The 16,800-nt window shown below is 39.7% G+C and overlaps 1 protein-coding gene across 6 annotated transcripts in view; it reads left to right on the top strand.

Moving 5' to 3' along the window:
- Positions 1 to 12,380, top strand: part of synrg (synergin, gamma) — a 42,440-nt gene extending 30,060 nt beyond the window's left edge. For 4 of the 6 annotated variants that reach the window (XM_051957728.1, XM_051957727.1, XM_051957726.1 and 1 more), the window contains 6 exons: positions 125 to 178; positions 728 to 824; positions 2,312 to 2,460; positions 3,171 to 3,281; positions 7,055 to 7,087; positions 11,285 to 12,380. In XM_051957728.1, coding sequence (XP_051813688.1) covers positions 125 to 178; positions 728 to 824; positions 2,312 to 2,460; positions 3,171 to 3,281; positions 7,055 to 7,087; positions 11,285 to 11,416 — 576 coding nt within the window. In that variant the 3' untranslated portion in view covers positions 11,417 to 12,380. The remainder of the gene's footprint in view (positions 1 to 124; positions 179 to 727; positions 825 to 2,311; positions 2,461 to 3,170; positions 3,282 to 7,054; positions 7,088 to 11,284) is intronic. The other 2 variants (XM_022196794.2, XM_022196793.2) reach the window with 1 other exon arrangement.
- Positions 12,381 to 16,800: the final 4,420 nt, after the last annotated feature.

Raw genomic sequence — 16,800 nt, 5'->3', positions numbered from 1 at the left:
ACATTCGAATTCAGCACAATGCCCAGGACTGCTAAAGGCTGCAAAATACAAAAAAAGTCCCTCTGTTCTTTTCCTGTTTTGCCTTTGTGTTCATTTGAGATAATTTTGTGCTGTGTTGTTGCAGGAGAGCGAGCGCTACGCATATGAGTGGCAGAGGTGTCTGGAAAGTGCTCTGGAGGTTTGTATTTGTTTGTGTCCTGTATCTGACCTCATCCCATGGCGAGACGTAATTTTGAGAGTGACTCTGCAAATGTAGAATAATTAAGATAACCAAAAAGCACTGAAATGTTTTCCAGCCAGGACTTTTTTATCTTGTATGTCTTGATACGAATTATTTTCTTTCCCGCTGCATATATAACTTTAGGATTTAGTGCACATACATTTATAAAGTGTCCTCAAAAAAAGGAAGAGTCTGTACACTGTACAGCTTGAATAAGCAGTCTTGCTTATGTTGGAATATTTTTAGTTTGTGTGTTCAACATTTAATAATCCAAGATGCTTATGTTCCAGTAGAAGGTGAGACTGTGCGAGAGTTTTCTCATTAAATAAACACTTCATGATGTGTCAGTGTCAAATAAAATCGAGCAGACAATAAGAAGTTCAGACAGATGCTTCTTGGTGTACCTTATAATTATATGTCAAAATGGTGATAGACTAATGATTATGATTATGATAAGTAAAAGCAGTATGTAAGTCGTAACACTGGCTTCTGTCTTTCCACATTAAGGTCATCACCAAAGCTAACAACACTCTGAACGGCATCAGCAGCTCCTCCGTCTGCACTGAGGTGATCCAGTCTGCTCAGGGCATGGAGTACCTGCTGGGTGAGGAGCATTCAAGCACACACACCACCGTAAACACACCCGAGGCCTCATTAATCAAGCCGTGCATAGAAAGAGCCCAAAATTTGAGCGTCAAAACTGGCAGAGCGCACAAGAAAATCAGTGTTTATCATGTTTGCAGAACTGTGCACAATCTGCACCAATAGATCCCAAGCGAACAGCCGCATTTACATGAGCACAGCCCAAATCAACCACATATGCTGAACCACTTCACTTTGAAAGGCTCTGATTGCACACTTGTTGTTACAACATGAACAAGGACAAATATAAAAAAAAACAGAGGGAGAGCGAGAGGGGATCCTGATTAAACAAGCGGTATTAGACAGATTCATTTATTTTGTGCATTTTTGGACAATCAGAATGTGGCTGGTGATAAGCACCTGCAGAGGTCAAAAAGAAGTTAAGAAATGAAACACCAAAACACGACTGATGCACACAAAACGAAATAACTGCCACAGGAGTAGGACAATCCACTTCATCAATATCGCCTGTGGACGAAAAAAATTGCTTCAATAATTGGTGAGAGAACCCTGACAGAAATCATCTCTGAAGGTGATACATGCCACTGTTAATCTCCACAAAGCACAGAGGAGGCAAGAACATCACAAAGTGACTATTTTATTTTATTGTCTGCTGATTGTTTTGAGGTTGTGTAGTCTGTGAGTCACACACACTCACTGGAAAAACAAATGACTTCATTCACCTCCAGCCGAGGGTACTGAAAACCCAGGACAAACAAAGCTTGTGAGTGCACTGTGATGGCCTTTGTGCATGTTGTTGGTGGCACAGCTCATTTACAACTGGTTGCAACAAATGAAATCTGCTGATTACTCACCATTTTTTTTTTGCAAAACGTCACAGCAGTCACTAAAAACACTCTTCAGGTATGAGACGTTGCCTGCATTTCAATCAGTCTGTAAGTGGGCCTTTTATCTGATTTTTTTTTTTTTTTTAATGAAATGATCCAAAATTATCTCTAAATGGTGGACTTTATTGTATTAGTGCCTGTGTTTCTTGATGAACAGTTCTGCTGAGAGAACTTCTTATTACCTTCTCTATGAGGGGAATCTACATATTCAGGGGCCAGGAGTGTCTCTAAATTTTAGCTCACATTCACATTCAAGATAATGTTGATAAATAATACTGTATGCATGGAAACACTGATGAATGAGACTTCAGGGTTGCTTTAAAAAGGAAATAAGAGCCTGTTTCAGAACCCTGTGTGTGGCCTTACACCCTGTGAAGGACATAAAGGACAAGATTATGATGAGCTGCAGTGTGATGGCTTATCTCTGCCTGGTCTGACAAGGTCCTGCTCCCTTGTTATGTTTCTCTGCTTTTAATGAGCTGTGAGGGACAAACATGTCACAGCGAGGGACTGGACACAGCGTGGCTCGAAAAGAAATGAAGCAAAAAGAGCAACAAAGTCTGTTTTTGTGACGTGTGTGCCTCTCTGTGCTGTGGTTCAGGTGTGGTAGAAGTGTATCGCATCACCAGGCGTGTGGAGCTCGGCATCAAAGCGACGGCAGTGTGCTCTGAAAAGCTGCAGCAGCTGCTGAAGGACATCAGCCGCGTGTGGAACAACCTCATAGGCTTCATGTCGCTGGCAAAGCTTGCGGTAAGATGCTCCAAAACATTCATTTAAACGTGTCAGAGCAGAGGAAAGATACAAAAATATCCAGATTTATGTACACAGCTGCCTTCTGTTGTTACCCAGACAAGTTGGAGCAAAAGTACACAAATACTCATGATAATAAAGCACTGAAGGTCAATTCACAATAAAAATTCTGCCAATAAAATGATGAAGTGTAAGTGAATCAGGTATTGTCAGTCCATTAGGTTAAAATCAATGAATCATTGATTTGGATGCAATGTAGCAGGAGTCTTGTGGTAGGCCAGTGTTTGGATAAACACGGATGACAAAGACTGTATAGATTTATTTACTCAGCTGTCTAGTGTGTGTAAATCAGAAACTGAGAAGAGGAGGCTGAGCCTCGTCTACAGGGTCGACCGATGACGAATGTTTCAAACGGAAGAAGATGAAACAGTATGTCAAGGAGGGAGACAAAAACAAAATGCAACAAATGTTTAATTAAAGCTTGTAGGTGCTTTTTATTTCTAAAAGCGAAAAAGATGTAAACGCAGGCATTGTTTATTTTTATTCCACACAGTCGAAGTCATGCAAAGACTTTATAAAAAGTTGATGATGCTTGGAGGTGTTTACTGTAAGCAGGCTTGTTCTCACTGTTGTTATTATAAGAATAGAAATGACTACATTTTGCCCTGCGGCAGGAAGTAAAATGTGTTTGTGTGTTTGTGTGTGTGCAGCCTGATGAAAGCTCCCTAGATTTCTCCTCCTGTATTCTGAGGCACGGCATCAAGAATGCCAAGGAGGTGGCTTGTGGGGTTTGTCTGCTCAACGTCGACGCTCGCAGCAAGGTTTGTGCGCGCACACACAGGATCACTGTTAGCGGCTACAGTTTTACATAAATGTTGCTGTGCTCATCCACAGCGGATAACAACTGGCATTTCTTTGACTTTGAAACTTTTCGCAGAACAAAGGAGAAAGCACTATTGGACGTCTGTTTAAACGAGTATGAGACAGTCAACTGTCATCCAAATCTCATTCCACTCTTTCCCACTGGGGGCCTCGGGGGGCCTATCCTCCTCTTTCCGACAAACCCTGCAGGGGGCCCAAGTGACAGGATTCTCTTCTCTTAAAGCCCAACATCAGTTTTTCTTCTTGCACACATATTGTGTCATGAAACATGCGGAAAGCATCAGTCAAAATCAAAGCCCAGACATCACTCTGTTGCCTGTCAAGCTTTTCCTTCTCGCAGGACACATAATGCAGCTAACAACGATAACAGGTCAATTAAGTGGTTAAAATTTATAAGTAACAAAACAGAAGTGGGCAAAACTTCATAGCTAAAGCACTGTAGTCGGCAAGTTCCCTCCAAAAGTATGTTAGATACAGACTGCCACTTCACTGTAGTGTTACTTTTGCAGGAAACTATTTATGAGGCTTGTGCCTCAGCTACAATTTGCTTTTTATTGTTGCAAGAGGATGAGAACTAACGAGTGTTGGCTGGATTGTGAACGTTCCAAATCCAATAAAAAGCACACCAGACCTGCTAACATTAGCCTAAACCCTAATAGCATTAAAATCTTCTTAAACACAGTGAGGAAACAACACACTGAACTTTCTTTGAATGCAGCTTCACAATCAGGACAGTCAGGTGATAGCAGTGGAAGTAACGCTCAGTTACCACTGTGGGTTAGTTACTCAAACAGGCTTATAACCGCAGCTTACTGTACAGATGTGTTCAGTCAGTTCTCAGAGAACACTCTCCAAACTCTTTAAATGCCAGGTGTCTCTTGTGAAGAAAGCCAAAGCTTGACAGGCCTGCTGTGTCTTGTTACGGTTGCTAAGGTGTGATTGGACGGTCTCTGTAGGTTGCTGTTGTCTTCCAGCTTTTACACTTACGTAACACGAAAAATTGTCCAAGGATAACAATGTGAATTAAGTGTGAGAGAGGAGAGTTGTCACTTTGGCACCTCAGGGAGGGGGTTTCTCTCTGGGATTGGTTCTTCAAGGTCACAGGGGTCATTACTTTGTCTTGGAAGGGTTTCATTTTCTATTCTGTCACCTCCGTCTCGAGGTAGCTGCTCGCTTTGCCGCTGTCATCTAACAACCATCAGTGTTTCTAATAACTGGTCAGCGGCCTGGGCAGTCTACCTTCTTGCCTACGGTGAATGTGATTTTCAGCGACGTGGGCCATTGATGGTATTCTCAGACCCTGCGGTTTCGAGGGCGGCGTTGATTGTTTCTTGTGATCCCTCTGCTGCTCAGCCAGAGCCAGATGGATGGTCCAGGCAAGATATGGCTGACTGAGAGGCATCTAGGCAGCGAGCAGATGTGGCTTACACATTAGTCATAAGCAGGGAGGAAGGCGGATAGCAGACCTGCACACTCTCTCTCACCTCTCACGTTTGTGTGCATGCAGACACGCTGAAATTAATGCAGTTTTATTTTGTCTCTGTGCCACTAGCATGAGATTAATAACCCATCTTTTAATTACATTTTTGGCACAGCCACACTGGCAAGAATGCATAAAAGCCAAGTGGAGAATAGAATCCCCTCTGAGGATAATGAAGTGAAAGAACAGCTTTGGCTACAGCAGACGGCACCGATTGTTGCATTGTCCTTTAGTGAAGAGGTACTGATTTGTTTTTCAACCAGAACTACAGCAGGGTGGAGATGTTGACGTGGCATCAAAGAAATGTGAGAAATGCTTGACAGCAGATGACCTCAATGGCTGCTGTTAAGTCAGGTTTTGGAATGACTCTTTGAAACAAAATATATCCAATTTTAAGAATAATGTAGAGCCTATATATATAGAGAGCCTATACACACACACACACACACACACACACACACACACACACACACACACACACATATATAGTCATAGAGTCATATTCAGTCAGTCTTAGCTTGTCCCCACTGGACTGATATTTCTGGGACGCTGCACTTTCGTCATCTTCGTTATTTCCTTAGGTCAAGAGACAGAGATGGGCGACTGCCAGCAGCTTTATTTCCTCTCACTTTCCCACTCAAAGGTGGCAGCAGCTCCGACTTTTACCCGAAATGATAGCCAATGATGCTCCTCACCTCAATGATAAATGCTAATTTAGGTGATTACAGGAGGAAGCACTGGAAAGAAGTTTAAGTTGAATAATTTAGCATTTCGGGCTATTGATATTAATGCAGGTTTCTGAAGTGCCTCAAGGTTCTGGATTGATTATAAAGCCGTGTGTGTGTAGAGAAGTTTGGATCCAAACAGTTTCATGTGTGAATTTTCCCCTCTTCTCAGTGTTCATTAATATTATAGATCTGTTGTTTGGTTGCCCATCTCTGTCACAGCATGCTTTAATGTGGTTAGCAGGGCTCCTACACACTGAAAGTCTCACAGAATCTGCCTCTGTAAAAAGGCTCAAAGGTACAGAACATAAATTAGAATTTTTTGTCTGTTTTATCCTGTGAACAAGTTATTTTTTTAGCTATAGACGAATCTGGTGCCTGCCATTACCGTGGTAGCAGAGAACTGAACACATTTATGCTGATAGTGAAAGCAGAGATGTTTGGCTTAATCGTTCAGCACTGATCCTCCGACAGACGAAGGAAAGTCTGAGTAAATGTGGAACTATTAGACTAGTCTGAAATGACAAAAAAATAACATTAAGTTCTGTCATGATTTCAGCAGTCTGAATGTGAGGTGTTGTGTGGAATAACATTAGTAGTATGAATTACTTGCCAGCATACGATATAAATCACTAAACTCCATGATTTCTTGCACAGCAAACAGAAGTAAATTAATTAAAAGCGAAACAGGGATGCAGCTAATTATTATATTTATCATAGATTAATCTGAGTGTCTTTTCAATTAATTAAAAATGGTCAGAAAATCCTTTGTTTTCTCAGAATCCAAGATGATGTCTTTGAATGAGCTGTTTTTTTTAAGCAAACATCTACATTTGAAGCCAAAACTGAAGCTGTAGTGACTTTTTCTCTTTCTGCCTAAAAAAACTGGCAAACAACTATTATCAAAACAGAAACAAATTAATTTCCAGTTGATCGACTAATCATTTTGGCTCAACACATGGTACTGTGGAGCTAAGCTGGCCAGAGATCTAAAGCCCAAAAGATTTTCAAAAAGCAAGATTGATCTCATGGAGCTTTTACTCTCTTTTGTTTCCCCAAAGCCTCAGCTTGTTGTTTAATCAGCAACACTCTGGTAAAAAGAGCTAGATTAGCTGTAAACATTTCAGATTCTAACATTTATTTAGCGCCGTTTGATGACACAGCATCGCAGTAATGGTGGCTGGCCTAGTTGCACCAGCTACCCAGATTCATCTATAAACTCTAGAAGTGGACAAAGTGCTATGATGTGTTACTGTGAGCATACCAAACACTGGCTGAAATCTCCAATCAATACTGGAGATCAATCAGGGCAAAATCTCTTGAATTATGAGACAGAAAATGTGTAGGAGCCTGGAGGGTAATGACTTGGACTCTTTCATGTTTTCACCAATGAATACACTGTGAAAAGGGGTCAATCTGCTGGTTTGAATGTCTGCTTGCTGCTTTTATTTTGCTGTTGGCGGTGCATGAGTGTGCCTCACCTTTCTGACTGCTCTTTTGCTTACAGGCAATGACTAAAGACAGTGACAGGAGGTTGAGGGTAATTATGATCCTTTATTTTTGACTCTTGTGGAAATACAGGATAGTATAGAAGAGCAAAGTTTGCATTTGAGGTAGATTTTCGTATTATCCAAACAGACAGTGTTCCAGTTTGAAAGCCCAACCTTTACATGCAACTACAAAGGTCAGGTGAATTAGTAGAGTTGCTGTTTTATCTGACAGCTACAGCTTGAAAGCACGAATGCCGTCATTGTCGTCTCAGAGCAGAATTACCTGTGGCCACCTGTCTAAAAGGCTCTATCTAGTTAAAACAGGGAAATTGGCCTCCATTTGGTGCCACACAGGTGAAGTCTTCAGAGACGCTGGAGAGTTTGTGAAGGAAAGGCTCGGCGTGAAGTGAAAGGGGACGGCGTTACAGCGTGTCTTTGTGTGACCACCCTTTCATTTGGCGCCCTCTCACTCCAACATTTCCAGCTTTGGCAGTCCTAAGTGCAGTTTTATGGAAACAAGTAGGCCAGGGCACAAAAGAGCTCTGAAAGGAAATCGCTCTGCCTGTGAAATGCGAGTATGTGAGAAAAAGCGCCGAGTGGAAATGTGTCATTCAGCTTCTTTAAGAAAGCCCTTCATCCAGCAGAGCATCTGTGCTGCAGACTGCATTCGGGCAGGTGGAGATGTATTTGACTTAATGGTGTGTTGTGGCGGTTGTGCTGTCGTTGTGTGCGCAGTCGTTGCCTTCTGCATGCGTCTCCCCTCTGCTTCTGTGTGGGAGGCTATGATTCACTGCACATGACTCATTCCTTTCTCTGGCTTCAGCTCCATTATTTCACCAGGGATGCAAACTCCTAAACTGCACATCACACACATTAGCATCTCCTGATTGCACGCACACTGCTGCAGCTGGGCCCGGCGAAAATCCAAACTCTCATCACAGCCCTCAAGTGGGGGTCACATCGCCATGTTTCATTTTCTGAACAGCTACAGTTCAGAAAATGTGTTTTTTTCCCAGGCACAAAATTAAATCAGATTGTGACGCAAAAGGTCTGGCTATGGGGAGTTTTACCTTATTCAGCTCTAACAAAATTAACTGACGTGATCCGTGTTTGCCCCCACGGAGCTCAGACAGAGCTCAGACAGTGGAAACATGTCAAACTGTGCAACCTTTGTGGATCAATAGCATGGCAGCTTGTGGTTTAAACTTCTCACAGAGCTTCAGTCGTAGCTGCTTCTATGATGTACGCTGTTCAGATTTTAAACTGTCTTGGTGGATGAGGTCAGACTGAATTATCTGGAAAAACAGACAACACAACTTTTTTGAGAATTGCTTTGCTGCTGTAAAAGCACCTTGCAGATATTTTCAGGTCACTTGACAATTTTCTTTTTTTTTTGCTTTCATGTTGAAACCTGCAGGCAAAGCTTGCTCTCTGATCTTGGTTGTGTTTTTGTTAGAATGTTTTTTCCCTCCTATTTTCCGTAATAACTGCTTCATCTGATTAGACACACACCCTCAAAGCAGAGCTTGTCTTCATGCTTTGATGCTTGTCTGTCTTGATTGAGATAAATCAGCATGCATGAAGATGGTTTTTTTTTTAAATTTATAATTTAAAATTAAGGCAGTGTCATCTTGATGCTTTAACTAAATCCTTTTTTTCTTTATGTTTATAAGGAAATACTAAACTAATGCAATTCTGTTTGCAGCTGCATCCATGCTGTTTCAACGCAGCTGTGAAAACTGGATCTGGAATGTATATTTAGTATCTAAAGCGAGCACAATACCTTTGCAGCATCACAGGTCTCTTTAAACATTCTGCGGTGCAGATTTATGTATTCCATCACAGTCACAGTAAAACCAGGAGACTGTCGTGCCTCCATAAGTTTGTATATATATATATATATAACAGCGTACATGTGTCACAGCATGAAGCGTGCCTGGAGTGGAACACGACAGCATCCTTCAAAACCATCGCTGACAATCTTTAGATTTATTTTCACTCTTTGTAAACAATCATTCAGATTTGAATGTGATGAGTGAGATGCACACAGCATGCAGCTCCACACAACACTTTATACTTTAAATATTATTTACCTGCAGTGTATGTTTTCACTCTTCCTTCACTGAACTTGTAATTTTATGCAGGCCATTTTAAACAACTTCAGCTTGTCCCAGTAGGTGTTGCATGCCTCCAGAGCCATGTGTACTGAAATCCTTTTCTTGCCCGAGGCAGCTTTTCTCCTGCACAACTTGGCTGGAGTTGACTACAGGGTCACCTACATTAAAGTTGAACTGTGTGCTACAGTGTTGCTCTTAAAAAAGACGTGACTCGTGCTCTAAATGAGCATCGCTGTCAATACTTATTATTTAAACATACATTTTGAGAAGCTGATCAGTACGGCCGTATTTCTTATGTATGTGGCGGCCGTAGCTCTATGTGTCATGCTAACTTTGCGCGCTTCACCTCTGTTGTAGAGATTCAGGGTTGGGGAGGAGTTGCTCAAAACTTCGGGCAAAAAGTATGAGCTTGCCGCAGCCACTGTTCTCAACTGCTTTGAGTGAAAAGTAATTAACGCCTGCTCAAAAAGTCACTACATGTCGGTCTGTGGGAATGAGCAGATTCATGAAATCTGACTTCTCTCCTACTCTCTGTGCTCACATTGTGCTGTATTTTATTACAGCTGAATTCCCCATAAAGCAGATACACAACTGTATCTGTGAGCACAAACTATCCGCGTTTCTGCTCAAAATGTAAACCTGCAGTCCTGCAAACACACACCTTAACCGTCCCTACTCACTCTGCATGTTGAGCTCAAATGCTCCCTTGCAATCTTCTGCATGGGCCTGATTTTTAAGGGCGCAGAATTTGGAAAAAAACCCTACATCCTGGCATGTGAAGTTGTCATTTTTCACTTTACCTTGAAGCAGTTCACTTCTGATACTCCAGTTAACTGTGGTGGCCAACAGCGGTCTTCCTTATTGGACACAGAGCCAGGTTCTTTGTGTGAAACTCATGTTGAACACAGTGGTTGTAAAAACCAATCAGCACAACTCATATAGCCATCAAAGGAACAGAGACATCAACCGCTGTCCTCGCCTTCACCTTGACAAAGGAACAAGTGTTGAGCAGTTGCGACTGCCCGTGATTGCAGGACTATATTTGTGTACACGAGAGCAGACACGCTTCTTGGCAGTGATGGTTGTCTTCTCATAGATGCTGGTCTACGTGCTCGTGTCACATGCACAAGCCTGTTTTATGTGCATGTCTTTTAAGAATAGTTAAACGCTATACATTCACATCTCTGGCAGCTGCTGGACTCCTCTGACACTCATTAAAACGAGTACATTCACAGAATTAAAAAAAACACCTCATGCTAACCAGCAGAAGCCTACTGGTGGCTATCTTCTACGGAAAGTAGCTAAGGTTTGTCCAAGAAGTTGCTCGGTTCATCGCTGGATGCAACTTGAAATGTCAACAAAAAGCCTCTAAATTGGCAACGATGCCTGCAGCTTTCCAAAATATGTCACCTGGAGCGACCACTCTGCTGCTAACTGCAATAGAGTTATCTGTCTTTTAACGCAACTTTTGTACAACTCCTCGTCTGCACTTAGTTGAAATAAACCAACGTCCTGATAGCACTAGTGCTGTAGAGACAGTGGACTGAAGACTTGTAGCTGCATTTCTGTGACTCAGGGCTGTACAATTGTGGGCAAAATGATCAGCACGATAATTTTGGTCAATACAGAGATTATTAATCACAATTATAAACTGATTTCACATTTAAATAAACCGAACGCTGCACTCACTTCTATGTAGTACTACATCCTGCTAAAGTACGAATCTATGCATCAAAATAACACTGAAAACAAGGTGGTCCTTCATCAGAATTTAGCACATCTGTTAGAGGCAAACTAAAAAAAAAAATACAATAGTAGCCAGAATCACTTGCTGATAATCGGCTTAGCGATAATCACTACAATTTACCGATGTTCCTTAAACACCTCACATGCAGAGAAGCTTCTAGTCTCCACTCAGTTACTGCAACTCAGACAGATGTGTTTTAAATGTCATTATTGCAAATCACCACATTGATTTAATTGTAAATAGCCCAAATCAAGATTTCTATTAAGTTCCAATAATCATTCAGCCCTGCTTTGACTCTTCCTCCTGTGTGCACAGTTTATTTATTTATTGTGTCTGCGGATTGCGGATCAGGTCTCTAATATTTCATCCTTTCACTTGGACAGGCATTCAACTCAGAGACAGACAACTTCAAGCTGCTGTACGGGGGCCACCAGTACCACGCCAGCTGTGCCAATTTCTGGATTAACTGTGTGGAGCCCAAACCCCCGGGCCTCATCCTGCCTGACCTGCTCTGAGCTGCCATGGCAACGGGCCACAGGCTAATTAACATCAGATAGGCGGAGCGGCCGGTCGCCTCACGCCAAGAGAAGGACGTTTAAAGTCACTGGATCGTCTGTATTTATTTTTTGTATCCTGAAATCTCAGTTTTCTCGAACTCGGCTGACAGACTCAGATCTTTTCTCTAAATATTCACGTTATTATTGTTGCCCCTTTTGCTCGTCCATACAAATCACCTAAAGCGTGTAGGTCAGCTGTGTAGGTCATATTTAAATCTATTACTAATGCTGCTTTTGACAAATGATTTCTACTGATTTCCACTGCAGAATTAAGTCAATGTTAATGAATAACCACTCACCAGTGGGTCATATTTAAATTATTAGGTGTGCAATATCATTACAAACACTGGCAGAGGATGTGTGTAGAAACCTTGAGTTTTTAATGTCCCTTGTTGTTTTGCTTCTGTTTGAATTTTATTCATGACTCTCTTTGTTCCCAGTGAACCAGGCATGTCGAATCATAAGTCTGCTATTGTACTTGAATTATATTTGTGCGTCGGGTCTGTCTGATGAAACTCTGTGGCTGTTATGGTTTTAATATCTTTTTTTTTTAAAAATCTACCATTCAAACCATCACTGCTCTGCTAGAAGGCAGGCAGGCATCTCTCTTTTTATGCTTTGTGTTGAATTAACTGCTTTGAATGTCTTTTGCACTGTTGAGAGGAACCCTCAGCACCTCTTGGGGTATTTAAATCGTATTTTATAGGTATTTGGGGGCAGCGGCGTACTAGTTTGCTACTTGAAGGGAACCGTGTTGTGATTTTCTGTATTGGTGTTTGTGTGCAGAGTGGAAAGAAGTCGACCGATTCTGAAGGAAAACTACAGCAGCATTTTCTGTATATTACAGTGTCATGCTGTAGCGTTGTAATTATCACCAACTGTAATGTGAATGTGATGTAAATAAATGAGCGTGCTTAATTAACTTTGAAGGATTCACATTTGTCGAGGTTTAAATCCACACTCGCATGCCTGTATATGCATTAAAAGTGGTTTTGATCTCCGTAATTGAGTATTTGCTAAATCAATCATCCAATCAGAGCTTAGGAAGACGCAGCAGACCTATTAAAACACATGTGGCATAAAAAGATAAACATGTTTTTAATCTTTTCAAAATTTACAAAAGCAACAGATTAAAGAATAGAATAAATTGTGTGTACATGTACTTCAAGGCAAATTGCAAATACTGCCAGCTTACCTAAAATAGTATTAAAGCAGGAGTTACAAATCCACACAGTGCTGCTCAGACCAAATAAATCTCTGTGTTTTGCAGCACACTGGCCGCCATGAGCAATGCATGTTATAGTCCGCTCAAAAAAATTCAAGGGAACATTTCATTCTCACATCATTTTGTTCTCGATGAATTACGCTGTGTACATTAATGATAGGACAGAGGAAAAGACTAAAATATTAACCCACTTAGAGGGGAGGATTCACAATCATTTACACTGCCTAACTGGACAGATCAATATCGCAGAAGTTCAGTTGAACTGATGTTACGCTTTAATGATCAAGTGTTCCCTTCATTTTTTTGTTGAGGAATATATTAACCAGCAACAGCGAATAGAGAACATACACAGCAAATAGGAGTATGGTGGAAAAATCTAGAAAGCATCTATGAAACATTTGTGATGCTCTAGATCAGGGTTGTCAAACTCATTTCAGCGCCACATACTGGCAAGTTTGATCTCAAGTGGGCTGGACCAGTAAAATCACAGCATAATAGCTTATACCGTAAATAACCACAACTCCAAATTTTCCCTTTATTTTAGTGCAAACAAGTACAGCCAAAAAGCTAAAAATATTCACATTTAATGAACTATCTTTTTAAGATAAAGCTTTATTGTCATTATACACAGTGTCCAATGAAATTCGGGTAGACTTTCTCCCTTTTAAAAATACGGTTCAGTATATAATTGCGGGACTTTTTGTAACATAGTTGACATTTTTGCAAACTATGATTACTTTCATTGTTGGTTAATCTGTTGACTATTTTCTCAATAAATCGATTAGTTGTTTGATCAGTAAAATGTCAGAAAATGCTAAAAATTGTTGATCCCCGTTTCCAACAGCCCAAAACAACATTGATTATCAAAATAGCTGGCGACTGATTTAATGGTTGGCAGGAATAATTATTTATTCCAGCCCTACTTGTGCTAGTTTTAAAGCTGACCATAAGAGAGCTGTGTTGATTTTCTCATCCACCTCTCAGCAAGTAAGTAAGTACACATCTAAATATTCATTCGACACATCTGAAACACAGTTGTGTTTTTCAGGTAAAATAAACAGTATTTGCAGCAGTTTTCTGGATTCATTCATCCTGAATTTGTGTTCAGTACGAGCACACAGGAAATGAGATGGTCAATTAATTCATGTGGCTTTCTGATCTTATTCTGATGGTTTTTCCTGCGACGCTTCTTCTTCCAAATGCATGAATGTTGCTTCACATTTTCTCCCCTCTGTCATTTTACTCAATAATGTACTTTCTCTCAGGCCAGAGAGGCCTCATCTCCATCACTTTGCGACAAAATGGAATAAATTCTCCTCTGACAAGCCTGCCGGGCCATCGCTGGCGGTTGAGCTCAGCCAATCAAATGAGATGTCTGGGGACTCCGTGAAACCAGTCTCATTATCGTCCTCACACTCTTCAGGTGTGTTCTCCAACATCCATTTTATCTCTCGCCGTTGCCTAATTTATTTCCTGCGGAAAATGAATTCCTCTCCTCTCACGGTGAACACCAGGATTACAGAAAATTACAAACACTGAAATCAATTACTGAATAAGGCTGTGTAATTCAAAATGCAGCCCGTCTCTCTCCTTCCTGTGCCTGTCATCTTCACGCCTATTGTCTGCAACGCTGAAACGATCATGGAGAGACGGCAGATTGAACTGATACTGTGCAGTATTGACTGCTGCTCTCTGGTATTTCGTGGCCATGGTCAATCGTATTATTGATGAAAAGCAGCTGCCTCTGGAAGTTCAGCTGATTGCCTCCTGAATAGAGTTGCTTCCTTACAACATTTCCATTTCATTATGCTTACAAAGCCAATGCAGTTTGTTTTTTTAAAAGGATTAAATTATGGTGACAGTAAACGAAGAGATTAAAAGCATTAACAGTGTCCTCTGTCCTTGATGAGTAACTTCATGCTAATTCTCTGTTTTGATGAAAAACATGTTATTGAGAGCTCAGAAACTCTGTTTTATTTTTCGCAACAAACACAAAAACAAAGAATTTACATCGATGAGTCACTCCTCAGAGCCTAACCCACAAACATTTAGATAACTTTAAAAAATTAAAATAATAATAAAAATAATAACTACAAAAGAATTCAGAGTGCAGTACTCCGCCAACGCCGTTTAGACATAGTTTAGACATACTAAACTATGACGTTATTGTCATATTTTAGACCGTTGTTTTGTTATTTTTTTTGAAGAATTATTGAATAAATATATTTTATAAAGGATTTTTGAATTGTTGCTAGTTTTTAATGTTTTTTTTAAATCTCTCATACCCCCTGGCATACCTTCAAGTACCCCCAGGGGCACTCGTACCCCCATTTGAGAACCACTGGTATACTATGGCGTTTTTTTGGACAAAATTCATGATGATGATTTTTTTAAAGAAAACTGCTCTATGGTGTTTTTCACGGCCTGCTTTACATTATTTCATCATACGGCATGTTTTTACGACATGTTGAAAAAAATCGCGTTTTTTTTTCGACATAGTATACTAAGACGTTTTTTTGGACAAAATTCAAGATGATTTTTTTTTCAAAGAAAACTGCTCTATAGTGTTTTCCATGGCCTGCTTTACATTATTTCATGATATGGCATGTTTTTACGACATGATGAGAAAATCGCATTTTTTTTCGACATAGTATACTAAGACGTTTTTTTGGACAAAATTCATGATGATTTTTTTTTTCAAAGAAAACTGCTCTATAGTGTTTTTCATGGCCTGCTTTACATGATTTCATGATATGGCATGTTTTTACGACATGTTGAAAAAAATCGCGTTTTTTTTCGACATAGTATACTAAGACGTTTTTTTGGACAAAATTCAAGATGATTTTTTTTCAAAGAAAACTGCTCTATAGTGTTTTTCATGGCCTGCTTTACATTATTTCATGATATGGCATGTTTTTACGACATGTTGAAAAAAATCGCGTTTTTTTTTCGACATAGTATACTAAGACGTTTTTTGGACAAAATTCAAGATGATTTTTTTTTCAAAGAAAACTGCTCTATAGTGTTTTTCATGGCCTGCTTTACATTATTTCATGATATGGCATGTTTTTACGACATGATGAGAAAATTGCATTGTTTTTCGACATAGTATACTAAGACGTTTTTTTGGACAAAATTCATGATGATTTTTTTTTTCAAAGAAAACTGCTCTACAGTGTTTTTCATGGCCTGCTTTACATTATTTCATGATATGGCATGTTTTTACGACATGATGAGAAAATTGCATTTTTTTTCGACATAGTATACTAAGACGTTTTTTTGGACAAAATTCATGATGATTTTTTTTTCAAAGAAAACTGCTCTATAGTGTTTTTCATGGCCTGCTTGACATTATTTCATCATGTGACATGTTTTTACGACATGTTGAAAAAATCGCATATTGTTTTCGACATAATATACTATGACATTTTTTGGACAAAATTCATGATGATTTTTTTCAAAGAAAACTGCTCTATAGTGTTTTTCATGGCCTGCTTTACATTATTTCATGATATGGCATGTTTTTACGACATGTTGAAAAAAATCGCGTTTTTTTTTCGACGTAGTATATACTAAGACGTTTTTTTGGACAAAATTCAAGATGATTTTTTTTTCAAAGAAAACTGCTCTATAGTGTTTTTCATGGCCTGCTTTACATTATTTCATGATATGGCATGTTTTTACGACATGTTGAAAAAAATCGCGTTTTTTTTTCGACATAGTATACTAAGACGTTTTTTTGGACAAAATTCAAGATGATTTTTTTTTCAAAGAAAACTGCTCTATAGTGTTTTTCATGGCCTGCTTTACATTATTTCATGATATGGCATGTTTTTACGACATGATGAGAAAATCGCAATTTTTTTCGACATAGTATACTAAGACGTTTTTTTGGACAAAATTCATGATGATTTTTTTTTTCAAAGAAAACTGCTCTACAGTGTTTTTCACGGCCTGCTTGACATTATTTCATCATGTGACATGTTTTTACGACATGTTGAAAAAATCGCATATTGTTTTCGACATAATATACTATGACATTTTTTGGACAAAATTCATGATGATTTTTTTCAAAGAAAACTGCTCTATAGTGTTTTTCATGGCCTGCTTTACATTA

This window comes from Acanthochromis polyacanthus, chromosome 13 (assembly GCF_021347895.1).
Source record: "Acanthochromis polyacanthus isolate Apoly-LR-REF ecotype Palm Island chromosome 13, KAUST_Apoly_ChrSc, whole genome shotgun sequence".
In the NCBI taxonomy this organism is placed as follows: domain Eukaryota; kingdom Metazoa; phylum Chordata; class Actinopteri; family Pomacentridae; genus Acanthochromis; species Acanthochromis polyacanthus.
This window is presented reverse-complemented; position numbering and strand designations above follow the sequence as displayed.